Source organism: Cervus elaphus, chromosome 14 (genome assembly GCF_910594005.1).
Source record: "Cervus elaphus chromosome 14, mCerEla1.1, whole genome shotgun sequence".
Lineage (NCBI taxonomy): Eukaryota > Metazoa > Chordata > Mammalia > Artiodactyla > Cervidae > Cervus > Cervus elaphus.
In genome coordinates this window covers 21,373,688-21,392,992 of record NC_057828.1, presented here as the reverse complement: position 1 = coordinate 21,392,992, position 19,305 = coordinate 21,373,688, and the positions used below count along the sequence as shown (strand labels likewise).

General features: G+C 37.6%; 1 protein-coding gene and 1 pseudogene across 1 annotated transcript in view; both read left to right on the top strand.

Moving 5' to 3' along the window:
* USH2A (usherin) overlaps positions 1 to 19,305 on the top strand; it is an 890,339-nt gene that overhangs the window by 786,670 nt on the left and 84,364 nt on the right. The window contains exon 62 of the mRNA XM_043922807.1: positions 18,021 to 18,248. Coding sequence (XP_043778742.1) covers positions 18,021 to 18,248 — 228 coding nt within the window. The remainder of the gene's footprint in view (positions 1 to 18,020; positions 18,249 to 19,305) is intronic.
* On the top strand, positions 1,226 to 1,760 carry LOC122708012 (annotated as a pseudogene).

Below are 19,305 nucleotides of genomic sequence, written 5' to 3'. Positions count from 1 at the left end.
TTCCAAGGAGTAAGCATGTTTTAATTTCATGGCTGCAGTCACCATTTGCAGTGATTTTGGAGCCCCCAAAAATAAAGTCTGCCGCTGTTTCCCCATCTATTTGCCATGAAGTGATGGAACTAGATGCCATGATCTTAGTTTTCTGAATGTTGAGCTTTAAGCCAACTTTTTCACTCTCCTCTTTTACTTTCATCAAGAGGCTCTTTAGTTCTTCTTCACTTTCTGCCATAGACAGTCATAATTATACAACCATGGACTATTTGCTTCAACTTTACATCCATTTCCTTATCTGAAAATGAGGATAATAGCAGTGCTATCTCATGAGATTGCTTTAAGGATTAAACAGTATAATATACATAAAGCACTTGGAAAGTGCCTACCCTATAGCATGCAGTCACTGTCTTAACCCTTTGAGAAACTATTTATGAAAAGGATGAAAAGTACATAGAATATATGCTACAAACAGCTTTGAAAGCAGCAGCAGCACTGAATGTAGTAGTCAGATATGTCTTTCTGCACTGCTTTGTATGCACAACCAAAGTCCTAATGTATCCATTTGTTACCACCCTCACAACCTCATTTCTGAGTTCCCAGTCTGGTTTTCATTTCCTGCCATTGCTGGTTGCACTGTAGCCAAAGTGGCAGTGTGTTTGGACTGCCCTTTAAGTAGGCCAGCTTTAGGTTTCTGGTCCCATCAGTGTCACCAAAAACAAATCAGTTTGCTTTTCTAAAATAAATGGACTATAAGTTATGCACTGGTTTTTACCTTGGGGTGAAAGTGAAAATCACTCAGTCGTGTCTGAATCTTTGCAACCCCATGGACTGTACAGTCAATTCATGGAATTCTCCAGGCCAGAATACTAGAATGGGTAGCCTTTCCCTTCTCCAGGGGATCTTCCAACCCAGGGATAGAACCCAGGTCTCCCGTGTTTCAGGCAGCACTCTTCTATTCAGGAAGGATACTCGGAAAACAGAGAACAGAAAGCTCATTGATTTTTATGATGAACATTTTTTCACATTTCTCCATCTCTCTCTGAAACCACATGCATCTAAGTCTTACCATCAATGTAAGTGGCAGTTATTACCTACTTGTCGTTTCCTGGGTCTGGATGAACTTGATCAATGCCATTCACACTCTTGTCACTTCAGTTGAGTTACCTACACTGCCAGTACTACACACATAGAGTTTAATTGCCACTTAAAATGTCTTCAAAAAGATTATACTATGGGCCCTCCACCAGCCGGCTGGTACATCCCGTCCTTTTGCTACAACGAGAGTGACCTGGAGCGGGGATTTAAGATAGAAGTGTTTAAGTGTTTAAGATAGAAGTGCTAATGAATGGAAGAAAACATTTTGCTGGAAAAAGGTACAGCGAATTTCATGCCCTGCACAAAAAGCTTAAGAAAGGTATTAAAACTCCAGAAATTCCTTCTAAACATGTTCGGAACTGGGTCCCAAAAGTTAGAACAGCAATGACAAGGTTTGAAACCTATTTACAGGCAGTCATTCTGGAAAATGAAGAACTTCCGGAACTATTTCTTGATTTCCTAAATGTTCAACATTTTCCCTCTCTACCAAAGACAGAGAGTTGTGGATCTTTTGATGAGACAGAGTCTGAAGAGTAAGCAAACTGTCCCACCAGCCAGGGCTGCTGTTCCTCAGGGATGCATACATCTTGCCTGCAGCCAGCGATTTTCCAAATGTCGTTACTGAAGGAGTTCTCCATGAGATATTTTACCCTCATCTACAGCCCAGGTAGAAATCCTCCATGGCTAGAAGAAGCTGAAGCAGGTTTTGAAGTCGTAGTCAAGGAAATGGATACCTACCAAATTAACCTAAACTCTATGATATAACGGCTCTCTCTTGCTAGTGGTAAAATTCACAGTCCCAGCTTAATTCAGAGCAGGGACATTTCCGTTAGAATGGTGCTTTTAAAGTAGAAACCGAATCCGGGCAGTGCTGAGGTTAAGGCCAACTGTTTAAGAAGTGGAATATAGCTGCCAGTTTAGAAACCCCAGAAAAGAAGACTAAAGAAGATCTTTGGGACCTCTGAGTGTAGCAGAACGGTTACTCTCCACTTCAATCACACCATTTGCTAATTGAAAAATCTTACCCTGAATCGTGAGACTGATGAGCTTTGGTAGATTTTTTTTTTGTTCAGATTCTATGACACACTAATCTTTTCATCATGAGATTTTTCTCAGCCAGCGATAGATAATATTCTGAAATGCTGGCACCAGGAGAGCATTATAGAAACACACTGCTAAATGTGAGGAAGGAACTAAACTGGAAATGAAATTATACAGACCATACTAGGGCATTTTAAAAATCACGACATTTTAATTTGCATTACAGTGGAGTTGCATCACATGCAGGGGTTCACTTCTAATGTCAGTCAGCACATAAGGTAGACTGGGGTATCAAGATTGACCTTGAAAGCCCTTTAAAATGGTGTCATATCAGAAATCTCCTTCCACGACAGTTTTTCCTCTAGTGTTGGAAGAGATAACTGTTTCTTCGGTTGAAGACCAATTAAAGTTGTTGGTATTTGTTTGGGGACTATTTTGTAGAAGAAACATGTACCTTTGAACACTAAAATTATACTTAGCCTTGCAAGATGCTTGCCCTATAAAAGGTAAATGTGATTTGACAGTAGCTGAGGGAACCCCAGATTGACAACACTCATCTTGGTTTACTCAAGGCATTCATTCATTGAATAGGTAGTATAATTGCCAGATTGATTGTTATTTTCCTTATTGCTTATCATTTCCTTTTCACTGACCTCATATATTTAATTGATGTAAATTAAATGGGTTTATGATGCACCTCCGCTGTGCATCTTACAGACATTCAGATTTTGACTAATAATGAATAAAAGCATATATGCAGGCTGTATGTGTGTGCTGTATTTGGGCATTTCCTTGAAAACTAATTAATAGCTAGCTTATTTATGATTATTAGGTTAATAAGCTTCTGTGTAGGAGAAAAGTATTTAAATTCAAAACTAATAAGTAAATCATGGTTTTTGACTAGGCTCTGAATATACAGATTTAAAGCTTTCTGCAAACTCTTGGTGATGTATTTATGCTAGATGTGTTACTACATATGGAAGCAAGTAAGAACTGAATAATCAAGTGTCATCAACCAAAAATGACTGAATAGTCAAGTGTTCGAGATATTTTTTAAATGTTTTTGTCATTAGCTATTTTGGGTTAAATAAAAGTGAAGACACCCCCCCCCAAAAAAAAAAGATTACACTATGATTTGGCGTTAAAATGAAAAGTTATTTATTGTATACAGAGAAAGACATAAGAGCATACAACTAAAAAAAATGCAAGTCTCAAGGTATCTTTCCACATATATAAGACAAAAATTCTAAGTGATAAAAGAGCATTGTATCTTCATTCAATTGGAAGTGTTTTTTTCTTTCTTAGGGATACATAAAATAACAGTGTGTCTTGGACTCCTTTGAATCCAAGGATTCAAAGAAATGAGGTATATTCCATGATGAATATTTTAAAATTTTATTTTATTGAAGTATTCTTGATTCATGATGTTGTGTTCATTTCTGTTGTATAGCTGTGATTCAGTTATACATATATTTATATATATACATTATTTTTCATATTCTTTTCCATTATGGTGTATCACAGGATATTGAATATAGTTTCTACACTACACAATAGGACCTTCTTGTTTATCCATTCTAAACTGAATAGTTTGCATCTGCTGATCCCAAATTCCCAATCCATCCTTCTCCTATTCCCCTCACCCTCAGCAACCACAGGTCTGTTCTTTGTGTTTGTGAGTCTGTTTCTATTTTGTAGATATGTTCATTTGTGTTGTATTTTAGATTCCATATATCCATGATATTATATGGTATTTTTCTCTTTTATTTCGTATGCTAAGATCTGAGTCCATCCATGTTACTGCAAATGGCTTTACTTCATTCTTTTCATGGTTGAGTAATTTCCATTGTCTATATGTACCACATCTTCTTTGTCTGGTCATATGTCAGCGGATACTTAGGTTGCTTCCGTGTCTTGGCTACTATAAGTAGTGCTGTTATAATCATAGTGATGCTTGTATTTTTTTAAGTTATAGTTTTGTCTGGGTATATGCCCAAGAATGGAATTGCTAGATCATATGGTAGTTTTATTTTTAGTTTTTTAAGGAACCGCCATACTTGTCTCCATAGTGGCTGTACCAATTTACATGCCCACCCACAGTGTAGGAGGGTTCCTTTTTCTCCAAACCCTCTCCAGCATTTTGTTATTCGTAGATTTTTTAATGATACTATCCTGACCACTGTGAGGATGGTACCTCATTTTTAGTAGTTTTGATTTGCATTTCTCTAATAATTAGCAGTGACGAGCATCTCTTCATGTGCCTGTTGGCCATCTGCACATCTTCTTTGGAGAAATGTCTGTTTAGGTCTTCTGCCCATTTTTCGATTAGATTGGTTGATTTTTGTTGCTTAATTGTGTGAACTATTTGTGTATCTTTTTGAAATTAGGCCTTTGTCAGCACTTAATTTTTAAATATTTTCTCACAGTCCATAGGTTGTCTTCATTTTGTTTACAGTTTCCTTTACTGTGCAAAAGATTATAAGTTTGGTTAAGTCCCATTTGTTTATTTTTGTTTTTATTTCTATTGTCTTGGGAAACTGACCTAAGGTAACACTGATATGATTTATGTCAGAGAATGTTTCGGGTTTTTGTTTTTCTGTTTTTTTGTTTTTTTGGTGTAGCATTTCCTAGAATTATCAGTACAATAATGAATGGAGGGCATCCTGTCTTACCTGATTGTTATATTGATCATAAGATTTCTAGGACTTTAAATATAATTTACTGTATGATTTTAGTAAATTTTTATCAGATTAAGGATAATTCCTTCCATTTTTACCTGGCTAAGAGGTTTTATCATGAATGAGTGATGGATTTTATTAATTCTATTAAAATGATCATATGTAAATCAACTTTTCTAAGGGCTAAATCCTACAGAGTCATAATATGTCTTTTAAATGTGATGTTGGATACTATTTAATAATATTATGGCTTTTTCATCTCAAGTGATTTTGATCTATAAAAACACATTTTTCTTATTATGGTCTTGTTCAATTTTGATATTTTCTTAAGACATGTAGAGAGATTGGTATGTGGCCAGTTTACCTATTTTCTGGAACCCCCCCTGTACATAATATCAGTTATCTGTTACTTGCAGATTTAGTTAAAAAGCAGTAACAGAAAACTTCTCTCTGGACCTGGGCCTTTTTAGAGTAAGAGGCTCACTCAGGGCTTTATTTCATTTTGTTTTAAAGCTGATTAATGTATTTGAATGCAGTTGTTTAATTTTTCCTATTTTTCTAGAATTTCCCACTTTATGTAAACTTTCACATTTACTATCATAAAGTTGTTCACATTTTCCTATTTCTAAAGATAACTTGACCCACAAGGACTGAATGAGTATCTGCCATCCTAATACCCAAGACCCTCTGAAAAATATCATTTTGAGTGTATTACTAACAAACTCTCTTTGTAAATGTTCCATATTACCTAATAGTGTTATTTGTTCTTCATTGGAAAAAGATAATATCTTTTCCAGCTCAGTCCCCAAAGTCAAGATACATAAGAAAACAAAAACTGTATCATGTTGAATGCCCTGTAGGTAAAAGTAAAAATTCATGCCCATTATTAGATAATCCAGTTTATGTATGTGTAAATATATATATTCTTGTTGTTTAGTCACTGAGTTGTGTCCGACTCTTTTGTGACCCAGTGCACTGTAGCCCGCCAGGCTCCTCTGTCCCTGGGATTTCCCAGGCAAGAATACTGGAGTGGGTTGCTATTGCCTTCTCTGGGGGATCTTCCTGACCCCAGGGATTGAACATATGTTTCCTGAATTGCAGGTGGATACTTTACCACTGAGCTACCAAGAAAGATCCATACATATATGTATACATAGATGTAAATAAATTTCCATGTAAATTTATATATACATTTATATTTAAATAAATTTCTAAAGACCAAATAGTTGAAGTCAATGACAAGGCAGAATTTGCTCAGTTTTTCAATGCACATTTTTCCAGTAACTACTAGGTCTTCACAGAAAACATTTACAGAGATATTGCTTATAAATTTAACTTAAAAGAAGTGCTTATATTCATAAGATGCTATGCCTTTTTTCAACATACCATTCTCCATATAGTCTCCATATGAGCCAGGGTAGTATGCACTAGAAATACCTTGTTAGCTCTCCATTGCTTAAGAATCAACCTTTTATTCCTTCATAACTTCCAGAATATTTATTGTCTTATGGATAGAAGCATCTTTTAGATGTTTAAGATACTAATAATAAAGTCTAGCACTTATTAAATGCCCTACATATCAAAACCTATTCTAAGATATAACTCACTAAAATTTACAAACTGTAAAAGATAGGTGCTATTACTATTCCTTTTTCATGTATGAGGAAACTAGAGTAGAGCAAGGTTAGGAAACACTCCTGATGCAAAACATTTCATTCACTTTGTAGTAGATGGACAGACAAGTGAACAGACAGATATAATACAGAAGAAGATCAATTAATAAAGGAAGTACATCTATGAATAAATACAAGCCCATTCTCTCTCACAGGTGGTAATACTTATGAAAAAGAAATTTGGGACAACTTGTTTCAAACAAATAATTTTAATTTTGTATACATATGAGTTGGGAAGCTCAAGTTCAATTGCAAATCTAGTATTGATGGATTTGTAAAATCTTATACAGGTAATCTATGCCATTTGGACTTTAGTTTCAACCATAAAATTAGGCTGTTGAAGTACAGTCCAGTTATAATTTTTTGACTCTTTAACCCTAATTAAAAGTTTTACTAATAGGACTTATGTATACATGGATATTTCATATTTAATCACAAGTATTATGAGTGTGTCTATCAAAAGTTAGAAGCTTAAGACTCCTTCCTTCACTGCATTAAAGTTCAAACAAATCTTTGATTAATCTTTAATTGGTACTGTCAATTAAAGTATAGTATTATGTGGTTAAGCGATATCACAATGTAGTTCATGAGCCCCTTAGAGTCCCAGAAACTTTCTCAGGAAATCTACTAGGTCAAAAATATTTTGATGATTGATATGAGGACATTATATGTCTTTTTCAGTCTCATCCCCTCAAAGTGCACAGTGGAGTTTTCCAAGTATGTAATAATGTTTTCTTTCTGCTGGTTAGTAGAGTATGTGCTTCTGTATTCTTTTCCTTTAATATTTTCTCAATTTTAATTTTTTATATAGCAAATGTTAGGATATATAAAGCACAGAAACCAAAGCTTTTAGGGATCCTTATTATTTTTTAAAAATAGGGGTCCTAGGACCAAAACATTAGGACTGTGGATACAGTTGACAAGAACATATGAACTCAGAATAGTACAGAAATAAAAGTATAACCATGCCATTTATTAGCACTGTGACTCTGGGCAAATTATTTATCTAAGCCTCAGTTTCCTTACCACTTTCAGAGCTTTGCCATGCAGATGAAATGAGATAATGCATGTAAAGTCCTTTTTACGCTCAGTATGAAAACTTCCCTGGTGGCTGACGGTAAAGCATCTGCCTGCAATGCGGGAGGACCTGGGTTCAACCCCTGGGTCAGGAAGATTCCCCTGGAGAAGGAAATGGCAACCCACTCCAGTACTCTTGTGTGGAAAATCCCATGGATGGAGGAGCCTGGTAGGCTACAGTCCATGGGGTGGCAAAGAGTCAGACACAACTGAGCAACTTCACTTACTCACTCACTGATGACATAGTAAGGAGGAGGGCGTGGCAACCCACTCCAGTATTCTTGCCTGGAGAATCTCATGGACAGATGAGCCTGGTGGGCTACAGTCCATGGGGTCACACAGAGTTGGACATGACTGAAATGACCTAGCATGCCTCGTATTTCTATTACGGCAGCCTGAGTAGACTAATACAACCCCCTACATACATTTTTCACACAGCAACCAAAGTGGTCTCTTTTTTTATTCCTTTATTTGGTGACTCAGATGGTAAAGAATCTGCCTGCAATGTGGGAGACCTGGGTTCAGTCCCTGTGTGGGGAAGATCCCCTGGAGAAGGAAATGGCAACCCACTCCAGTATTCTTGCCTGGAGAATTCCATGGACAGAGGAGCCTGGCAGGCTACAGTCTATGGGGTCACAGTCAGACACGACTGAGTGACTAACACACTCACACACATTTTTTATTGAGGTATAGTTGATTTATAGTGTTGTGTTAGTTTATGGTGTACTGCAATGTACTCAGTTTTATGTATATATTTATTTATATATATGTTAATATATGTATATTTATATATACATATCTTCTTTTTCAGATTATTTTCCATTATAGTTTATTACAAAATATTAAGTATAATTTCCTGTTCTATACAGTAGACCCTTGTTGTTAATCTCTTTTATATATAGTTTTTCTGCTAATCCCAAACTCCTAATTTATTCTTCATGCCTTTCTCCTTTGATAATCAAGAGTTTGTTTTCTATGTCTGAGTCCATTTCTGTTTTCTAAGTAAATTCATTTGTATCACTTTTTAGATTGCACATATAAGTGATATATGATATTTGTTTTTGGCTTACTTCAATATGATAATCTCTAGGCCGATTCATGCTGCTGCAAATAGCATTATTTAATTCCTTTTATGGCTGAGTAGTACTCCATTGTATATATGCACCTCATTTTCTTTATCCACGCAGCCATTGATGGACATTTAGGCTGTTCCCATGTCTTGGCCTTTATGAATAGTACTGCAAGGAACATTCCTGTGCGTGTAGCTTTTTGAATGAGAGTTTTCTCCAGATATGTGCATAGAAGTGGGATTGCTGTGTGATATGATGACTCTATTTTTAGTTTTCTAAAGGAAGAATGATATCTTTAAAACCTAAATCAAATTGTGTCACTCCCTTGCTAAAAGGCCTTCAATGATTTTCCGCTGAAATTAGCATCAGGCTGTCACTCTTACCTTGGCCTAAAAGATGCACACCGTCTCGCGCCTGCTCACCACTTTGGCTGTACCTTGGGCTGTTCTTTTCACTCACACCCTCACTCACACTAGCTTCTCTCTGTCAGCAAAACTCCCAAGCTTATCCTTCTGCCTGAAAGTTTCTGCCCTGGTTCTTCACATGGTTCCTTCCGCAGTCTAAAGAAGTTTCTAAATGAACTGTCTTCAGGGATTTTCACCCACCCTTCTTAAGCCAAGACACCCTCCCCACCACCTAAACCTAAACACTAGCTCATCGCTCTACTTATTCCCTTCATAATTTGCCACAATTTTTGACTCTCTCTCTCCATTTTGCTTACAGATGGCCCATTTTTTCTCATTTTAATATAAGACTCAGGAGGGTACTGTTTCATCTCTTTTGTTTTCTGCTGTGTCCTCAGAGCTTAGGAGGGTGTCAAGTACACAGGAAGCCTTCACTAAATGTGTGTAATCAAGGATTGAATAAACATAAGGCTGGCTGGAATGAATGAAATTCGGTTCACTGTAGTTTTAGTACCATTTTACTAGTATTGCTGTAAAATAGATTGCCAGGTCATTGAGTATGCACATTTTTAATTTTGATAGATCTGAAGGACTGCTTTTTAATATTTAGTGTGACTGATTTGCCACTTTAAAATTTAATTATCACAAATTTATTTTTTTTTTCCTCTTCTCTTTTGAAAAACGAGCCATTTCAAACTGTTCTTTTCTTCTCTCAGTGTTTTTATGGTACCTGAGGTGTCATCGTTCACTTTGTAAGAACCCTAGCTTTTGCTTTACAGGCTAAATTGATAGAGCCCGTTCGTCTATAAAGAAAACTTCTGTGAATTGAATGTTCTTTTTGCATTGACCCCTCATTACAAAATGAATGATGTACTTCAATGAGAGAAAAGAAATACCACACACACCCCTAGTTTTTCACATATCATTCTTCTTCTCTGAACATAGATATTTGTGAAAGTAAAGCCACAAAAGCAGACTACATGGCACTAACACATGAATACTCTAAGCTAAACATTTTAAATTTGAAATTTATAATTTTTATAACAAACTCCTGACTAATCAATTATATAACAATACATGTCAGCAATTACTTAATGGGAGGATATGCATTTATACTTTCTTGAAATCTTTCCAGTTGAGCCCTCTGACATTAGTTAGAACCGAGAACTAGGAATTCCCTGGTAGCTCAGCTGGTAACGAATCCACCAGCAATGCAGGAGACCTGGGTTCGATCCCTGGGTTGGGTAGATTCCCTGGAGAAGGGAACAGCTACCCACTCCAGAATTCCTGCCTGGAGAATTCCATGGACTGTATAGTTCATGGGGTCCCAAAGAGTTGCATAGGACTGAGGAACTTTCACTTTCACTTTTCATTCCTATTGTTTATACCTTTGAGTTAGTTTCGTTTTACTTTGTGGTCATCAGCAGTATCCCTAAACTTTTCCAGTTGATTCTAGCTGTTTGATATGTACGGGGTATAAGGGTATGGATGGTTCAACACAAGCATGTCCCCGCTACCGACAGAAACCACAGACCCAGGTCCATGCGATCCTGACAGGAAGTCAGAACCCAAGACAGTATAATTGGCTTCAATTCAGTCCAGTTGTCATAATCCCCACCTGGACTACAAACAGTGTGTAAAGAGTAATTTGAAATTTTGAAATGGAGCAAACATTCAATACATTTAATAAAAGAATCTTATTCCCAAGGTTATCATGTTTCAATTTATAGGAGCAGAAACTTAGTCTCTTAAGATGATGAGCTGAACAAGGCACATATTTGGCGTTATCACACACAGTTGAGGAATAAGGGCTTCGACCTCTTTGTACAGCTGCCATAGTCGCTTATGTGTAATATCTGTGACGATGAGCGTTTTTGTGTCAACATTATTTAGTTTCCAATTGTAAATTTACTATTTAGAGCATATCTATTTTTTCGTTTTTTCAACTGAAGCATGGTTGATTTATAACGTGTTAGTTTCAGGTGTGAAGCAAAGTGATTCAGATATGGTGTGTGTGTATTCTTTTCAGATTCTTTTCCCTTACAGGTTATTAAAAATATTAAGCAGAGTTTCCTGTGCTATATAGTAGGTCCTTGGTGTGTATCTCTTTTATATATAGTAGTGTGTATATTTTAATCCAAACTCCCAAATTACCCTTATTGTTTATTTTATATATAGTAGTTTGTATCTGATAATCACAAACTCCTAATTTATCTCCCTGGTCCCCCCTTTCCCCTTTGATAGCTATGAGTTTATTTTATATGTCTGCATATTTATTTATGTTTTTTATGAGTTGATTTGTATCATTTTTTAATATTCCACATATATGCAATATATTTGTCTTTCTCTGGCTGACTTACTTCACTTAGTATGATAAACTCTAGGTTCATCCAAGTTGCTGCAAAATCTAATTCCTAAGAAAGCACTCTATTACCTTTTACATATGAAAAATCTATACATGTTAGCTGAATAATAATTAAATTAATTATTTCATCTAAACAGATTTATTATTTTACCAGCCACTAACCATGACCTGTACTATGACAGGGCAAAATTTAAAAGTTCTTCCATCATTCCTTCAAATGATAGAGTTGTTTACTTATTTATGACTATAATTATTTCTTAAAATTTTCCCTAATGTTGCTGATTGTTTCCTACCAAATATGGTCCAAAAACTTTAGGGTGACATTCCACAATCCCTTCCAGTCATACCACCCGCTTCCCTGCCTTAATCCCCACTATTGCCCTATATCCACAACTCTGGCTCATTCAACTCTTAGCTCTTTTCCAAATGTATCCTGCAGTTTTTCTTCTATTCTTTCCTCCAATCCTGCACACATTTTCATCTACTCAAACTTTACATCTTTCCTGTCTTATGTCAGATGCCAATGAAGTTTTCCCCAATGCCTTACCTCCTCCTTTCCCAACTGGAAGTATCCCCTCAGTATTTCCCTGATTTTCCTGGCATTCAGTTATAGCATTTACTGCACTCTGAATTGTGTGTGTCTGTATGCATTGTTGATATGCTGTATTAGATTATAAGCTCCTAAGAATCAGAAGCCTGTCCTATCCATCTTGTATCCCCCACACCACTTTACAGTCTTGTACAGTCTTCTACCAGATGCCCCAAAGCACTAAAAGAATTGAAAGCAGCTCCTGGCCAACAATGCTAAATGCTTCCACTGACCATTTTGGGACTTCTGTCATGCCACTAAGCAATGCTACCTAAGAAACACACTGTTCACATGCGTGACAGTAGACCATGAACCTAAAGGGTATTTTCTTCTACCTTTCTTATACTATCAGTCTATCTGCTCCTTGGAAGAAAAGCTATGACAAACCTAGACAGCATTTTAAAAAGGAAAGACATTACTTTGTCGACAGAGACTCGTATGGTCAAAGCTCTGGTTTTTCCAGTAGTCATGTATGGGTGTGAGAGTTGGACCATAAAGAAAGCTGAGTGCTAGAGAATTGATGCTCTGAACTGTGGTGTTGGAGAAGAGTCTTGAGAGTCCCTTGGACTGCAAGGAGATCCAACCAGTCCATCCTAAAGGAGATCAATCCTGAATATTCATTAGAAGGACTGATGCTGAAACTGAAACTCCAATACTTTGGCCACCTCATGCGAACAGCTGACTCATTAGAAAAGACCCTGATGTTGGGAAAGATTGAAGGCAGGAGAAGAAGGAGATGACAGAGGATGAGATGGTTGGATGGCATCAACAATTCGATGGACATGAGTTTGAGCAAGCTCCGGGAGTTGGTGATGGACAGGGGAGCCTGGCGTGTACAAAGAGTCGAACACAACTGAGTGACTGAACTGAACTGAGCTGATCTTAGATTCTGGAGCAACACTGCATGTATTTATGTGTCATTAAAAAATGTGTTCTTTATCCCACCAACCAAGAGGTCTGTAGGCAGAGATGGCACCCATAAAGTCAGTGGATGTGTGAAATCAGTGGAAATTTTCTTACTAGATTAACATTTTGTTTTTTTTTTTACTAGATTAACATTTTGCAGTCTTGGAAGTCCATGCTTAGATAACCATGAATAAGCATTCAAGGTTGATATTTGGTGATGAGTGATAGATCATTTCTGTATTAAGACTGATTTGATTTTTACAAAATAAATACTCGATATAAATTATATTGATGAGCTTTTGGAGAACTCAAAAATTAACTTTATGAATGGGAAGGAATATAGACTGATAATACCTCAACTTATCTGGCTTTCAGAAATCTAGAAAAATATCTTGTGTTGATTTTTTAATGCACTAAACTGTATACAAGTCATCCAGTTGATTGGATGTACTCAAGTACATGTGATGCTAAATGAGAACTTTTTCTATTTCTCATGTTTCAGTTGTAACTAAACCAGAAGCTTCTCAATAACCATTCCTTTATTTTATTATTATGACAAGGTAACTATAACTCTTGATAAAACTGAGAAGCAGTATCCAAGTGGTTCAACTGAAGTTAATATATTTATACTTATAGAAGTTAATATATCTAGATTTCTCTGAAACTCTCTGCAAAAAAAAAAAGCAAACTTTTGATATGATGTATTCTATTGCTGTTGACATTCATCTGAATTAAGGAGGCAAGGAAATATCCTACAACCAGGTAAAGACTGATAAACCAAAAGTCACCCTTTTAAATGAGGAGCCCAAGATAAGGGGTAAAGGCAGGAGAAACCGCATTGGCTGGGAATAAAGTTTAAGGTGACCAGGAAGATTGGGTTTCCCAGGTGGTGCTAGTGGTAATGAACCCACCTGCCAACACAGGGGGGGTAAAAGACACAGGTTCGATCCCTGGGTCAGGAAGATCCCCTAGAGAAGGGCATGGCAACCCACTCCAGTATTCTTGCCCGGAAAATCTCACAGACAGAAGAGCCTGGCAGGCTATAGTCTATAGGTTTGCAAAGAGTTAGACATGACTGAAGTGACTTAGACTTAGCAGGAAAGTTAACCCTTTCCAGAATATAATAAGCCCACGTAAAAGTCGATGAGCACAGCAGTGCCCAGACGTCACTGCTCTAGGTCATTGCCAGGAGCAGAATAAAAAGAGTCTTTAGGGCCGAGGAAAATGGGTTCAGTGAAAACCCACCTTAAAGACCAGAGGGAAGGCTCTGGAAACTGCTGGATCATCAGATCAATAGACTCAAAGATGACTAAGTTAGGTTGCTTTATGCAGTTTAAACATTTGTGCAGGGAGTCTCCCCATGCAGCCTTTTATTGACAGCTACAGATCAATGGTAATTTTTGATCATTTTCAACCTACATAAACCTATTGACCCCATGGCCACCTTTGGGGCACTTCAAGTCATCAAAAATAATCAGAGGAGATGGTGTAAAATTGTCAGACTGGCAAAGACTCCAAGTAGTTTCGTGTGCCCCAGGAGCAGAGTTGAGAGGTTAAAATGTAGTTCAAATTGCCCGCAGAACCTCAACCGGCAGAGTGTTCCAGAGAGTCTTGTCTTACGTCTCATCAAAGGACTCACTGATTTGTATCCAGATGCTGTCGTTGTTGCTTAGTCACTCAGTCCTCAGTCGTATCTGCCTCCTCTGTGACCCCATGGAATGTAGCCCGCCAGGCTCCTCTGTCCACCGGATTTCCCAGGCAAGAATACTGGAGTGGGTTGCCATTTCCTTTTCCAGGGGATTTTTCTGACCCAGGGACCGAACCTGCCTCTCCTGCAGTGGCAGGCAGATTCTTTACTGCTGAGCCATTAGGGAAACTCATCCAGATGCTAAACTCTCACACATATCAGATTACGAACAAAAAGCGTAAATCTCATGGGAAGTATTAGGTTGCAGAGAACAGATTATTTCTGTTTTCCTTTATTGAATCATTCTTTTCATCTGCTGCTTAACGGAAGTGGTTAATACACTTCTAGAATTTTTTAAAATAGGTACATTTGTGGATGTAAACATGGATGGGGCAAAGACAAAAGGGAAGCAGGTATAAGTTGGTAGCCCAGAAGTCAGGAGTAACAAAAACATGTATATCTAAAAAAAATCAGGAGGACTGGAAAGGGAAATAAAATGACAACAACGGAGAGAAAAAAGGAAGAGCCTTGAATTAAGATCATCTCCAGAGGGAAGGAGGAAAGGAGCAGCAGAGAAGTAGAAGTAAGGAAGATGGTTTTTAATAAGGACTTTTCCCAATCAGGGGAATGAATAGACTGCTCCATCCCCAAAGGAAGGAAAGGAACCCCAAGCATGTAAGATCCACAGGGCTCAAGCAAATATTCTGAATTTAAGGAAAATCACAAGTAACTAAATGAACGGGCAAGGCACAACCCAATCTCCAGAGATTTTATAGTGCCCAGATTTTATAGTACGATTCTAAACTACAGAACTCTGAGGTTAGAAATCCATTCAGGGAAGAATGATATAAATGATTTCCCGAAACATCTGTTGGTGTTGAGGTTTGGTTATTACCACAGGATAAATTTATAAGGATTTTTAAGGTTTCCTTATTTTTTACATAAACTTCACTAAGTACTGACAGAAAGCGTGGCCGCCACTGAGGTTTATTTAAAGCATGTGTGTGTGTGTATGTGTGTGTGTGTTTTGTAACTTTGTGGAAATAACAACATCATATGGGAATTTGTCATCGGTATAAATTTATGATATAAAAATTCTTCGTGTTTCCTTTAAGTTTATGATACATGATTATTTCTATTTTTTAAGAAGATATATAGACCAAATTAAGCAAAACAGCGTCTGTAATCACCTTTTGTAGGAGTCTACATCTAAACATTTCTGTGTCAGGCATGCATGAACTTCAGCTCAAGACCTGCAGGTCATATTTCCACATTAGATGGTGGAGGTTTTGAGGCCAGAGCATTTTCAGTACTTCTGCTTTTAAGGATCTGGCTATAAATGTTTATTAAAAGAATCTATAATGAAATCAGTTTTGTTATTTTTTAAATGGTTGCCTGGAGTGTGTTGGATGACTGAACGTTGGTTGTTAATCATTGAGCACTCTTGGTACCAAAAGTGTTTGATAGTATTGCCATCTAGGGGCTGAACGGAATTCTCAGCTCTAAAATAAACTGTAATTGAGCAGGTGCTGCTATTGACAATATACATATGTTTTTGCTTTATAGCCCACATGCTTTTCATGTTTCTTATGACAAAAGGATCTCTAAATGTCCCCCAGCAGCCTACCTTTTTTTTATATATAATCTGTTAGAGGTGATTACTATTTGCTTTGGAGCTGATGCTTTTTTGGCATCTATTACCGAATATTCTGAACAAAGAATTGTTCTTTTTTGCATTATTAATCTTGCCCATGTTTGCCCTATTTCCACAGAAAAGGAATCATTTATCAGAAAAGAATGTTTGTAATCGGGACTTGTAGCATCTTCAGCTTTAATATTCATTATGGTCATTCTAGTTCTGTGCTATATTTATCTAAAAGGCCAATCCAATGTTGTTGGAGAAATAAGTTTTAAATATTTATGATCTAACTTTTAATATTTTAAAAAAGAGAAATTAGTATTTCTGTAAAATTTGTTTCAGAGTCTGGTCGCTTAGCAAATGTTTAAATATTAAAAGATTTCAAGAGGTTAGCGTGTAATATCATAATAGGACCTTATTGAAACAGGAAAATTGACTTTACAAGTTTTTGATAAGTAAAGGAAATTATATTTCCTCTGCTTGTGTTTAACACATAATAAACATTAACTCATACAAACTTACAAAACTTATCACCAAGAATGTGGGGAAACGGTGTAAAAAATTATTTCCACAGTGTTTTGGTTTTGTTTTACCAGGTTTTTTTTGAAAAGTGGTTCAATTGGATTTGTTTCAGAATTATTCTAAATTTTGTTCAAAATGTTATTTGGATGCCCTCAAAAAGAATTTCCATACACATGACTTTGGTTCTCTCTGGTACCTACTCTCAGAAATAACTTTCTCTTCTTCACCTCACGTTCCTCCTCCTGTGCCCACCAAGAAGAGACAATTGGAGACTGTCTGTCACATTTAAGCATCAAATAAACCAAAGCTGACCTCACATACCATTAAGTGTAAATATCCTACTAAACCAGTAAAAAGTTCCTTGTGATTGTCCACACCCAATAGGTACACAACAGGAAGAGTCTGTGTGTGTGTGTTTACCTATACACACATTACTGGTCATTTGCAGACATAATTTCTCTTTGTAAACAGGTATTTCCATCCAGCCCAATCCTAAGGAAAGAGCACTTTTGCAGTTTAATTATGCAAAATATAGTAAATGCTGGTCTCCAAGCAGAGGATAACTCATTGTGCTATCCTTCTTTTTTTAATTTTAAATTAACAAAGACCAAACACTTAAAACCTAGCTAACAGTTATTTTTGGTAAATTTAATAGTTTTAGTTAGCACGTTTTTAACAAATGTGATTTTCACAGTTATTAATAGTAGACTGCTCTCTGGATGTTTGTGCATTTATAGTTCAGTTGGTGGTTGTTTTCTTCTGTTTATTTTATTGCCTTTGTAAAATGTATATGCACACCAAGAGAATGAAGGAGGATACTGGAGAGATGGGGAGAGTTTTCTATATAAAAAAAAATAGTTTTGGGGTTTAAAGAGAGAGAATTAGGGCTGCTCGGGTTCAATTTCTAGACTCTTAAGATTATCCCATTCCTTGCCATGTGACTTGGTACCACTGATTTCATCATAAGCTGGATGAGACACTGACCTGAAACATCTTAGATTTTTGTATTGTTGTAATTATATATCACATCCCTTGGGTTGCAAGCTCTGGAAAAGCAAAGATCCTATCTGATCCGAGGTGTGTGTGTATGAAATCACACAACATTAGGTAATACATTTAACGTGTGAAGAACAAGGAAACACCATATTGTTTTCTTAATAATTCAAAGCTCTGCTGTGCTATTTGTGCTGCCAGTGGTGAGATACCTTGTCTAGAGAATGACCTTCTAGCCACTGGTAGCAGTTTACCAAAAGGAAACTAACCTGTTCATTTTCTTCCAGGGAACCAGCTATCAAGCCCACCTATTTGGTTTGGAACCCTTCACCACATATCACGTTGGTGTTGTGGCCACAAACCAGGCAGGAGAAGTTTCAAGCCCCTGGACTCTGGTTCAGACCCTCGAATCTTCCCCCAGTGGGCTGAGCAACTTCACAGTGGAGCAGAAAGAGAATGGGCGGGCGTTGCTGCTACAGTGGTCGGAGCCTGCGAGAACCAATGGTGTGATTAAGGTAAAGTCTACTCTGGATATGTGGTCGTGTTTGGTGTTCTTCAGATAAATAGATGAGCCCTGACATGCCATCAGGTCACTGCGGGAACACTCCCTTCACAGGCTGGTTAATTCTTCCCGATAGCTCCTCCAGGCGCTCAATCATAGATCAGAGAAAACTAGCTCATACGTGTTATACTTCCAGTGAACCCGAGGCTGGCTAAGTGCTCTCCGTGGATTATCTCATTTAATCCTCACATCAGCCCTACTCGGTAGGTATCATTAAATCTCATCAGGCACATAAAGGCTAAATCATTGTCCAAGGCTCAATAGCATTGCGATGATCGAATTGGGATTTGAAGCTAGGAAGTCACACCAGAAATGAACTCCACATGACTGTGTTCCTACTATGTCCTGAGTGGTCCTGCCCGGCCCTTTGCTCAACCTTTCTCTGATGTGCACTTTGAATGGAGCTCACTCAGCAGGAAATAGGAAGCCCCACATGTCTGCTAAGTCCCCGATGTCCCCATGGGGCCAGGAGGTGAAGTCTTGTTAATATCACATATAGTCCAGGCTTCACCAGTCTGTGAGCCCAAATGAGGTTGCATTTCCATTGTTATCCACGTTTGAATGCTTTGAAGCATCACCCACATGAGAAACAGCCTCATCTCCCTTCTGATTTTCTTCCACAGCGGTAGTGGCACCTCAGCTGTCCACCTATTACTGCCTCAGCCCGTAGTCTTCTCTGCCCTGGACCACTACTCAGGCCCTCACCAACTGCCTTGTGCAGGCTGGGGCTGCAGAATTTCCATCTGCTACACCTCTCATGGACACTCTGCTTCTCCTTGACCACTGTCTGTCAGGGTGGCAAAGACTTCCCCACTAAATCCACAGAGAACAGCTGAGACTCAGCTATGCCTTTGAGTAAAGCTTCCCTGAAACCCCTACAAGGAGGATGCTGGCAGGAAATTACTTACAGCAGTGACTTAGAGCCATAACTAGAGCTCACAGCCCAGGTCCGCTCCCATGGGCCACACCCTCGCCGCCTGGTATTCTGGCTCTTCTCTGCCCACCTCCAG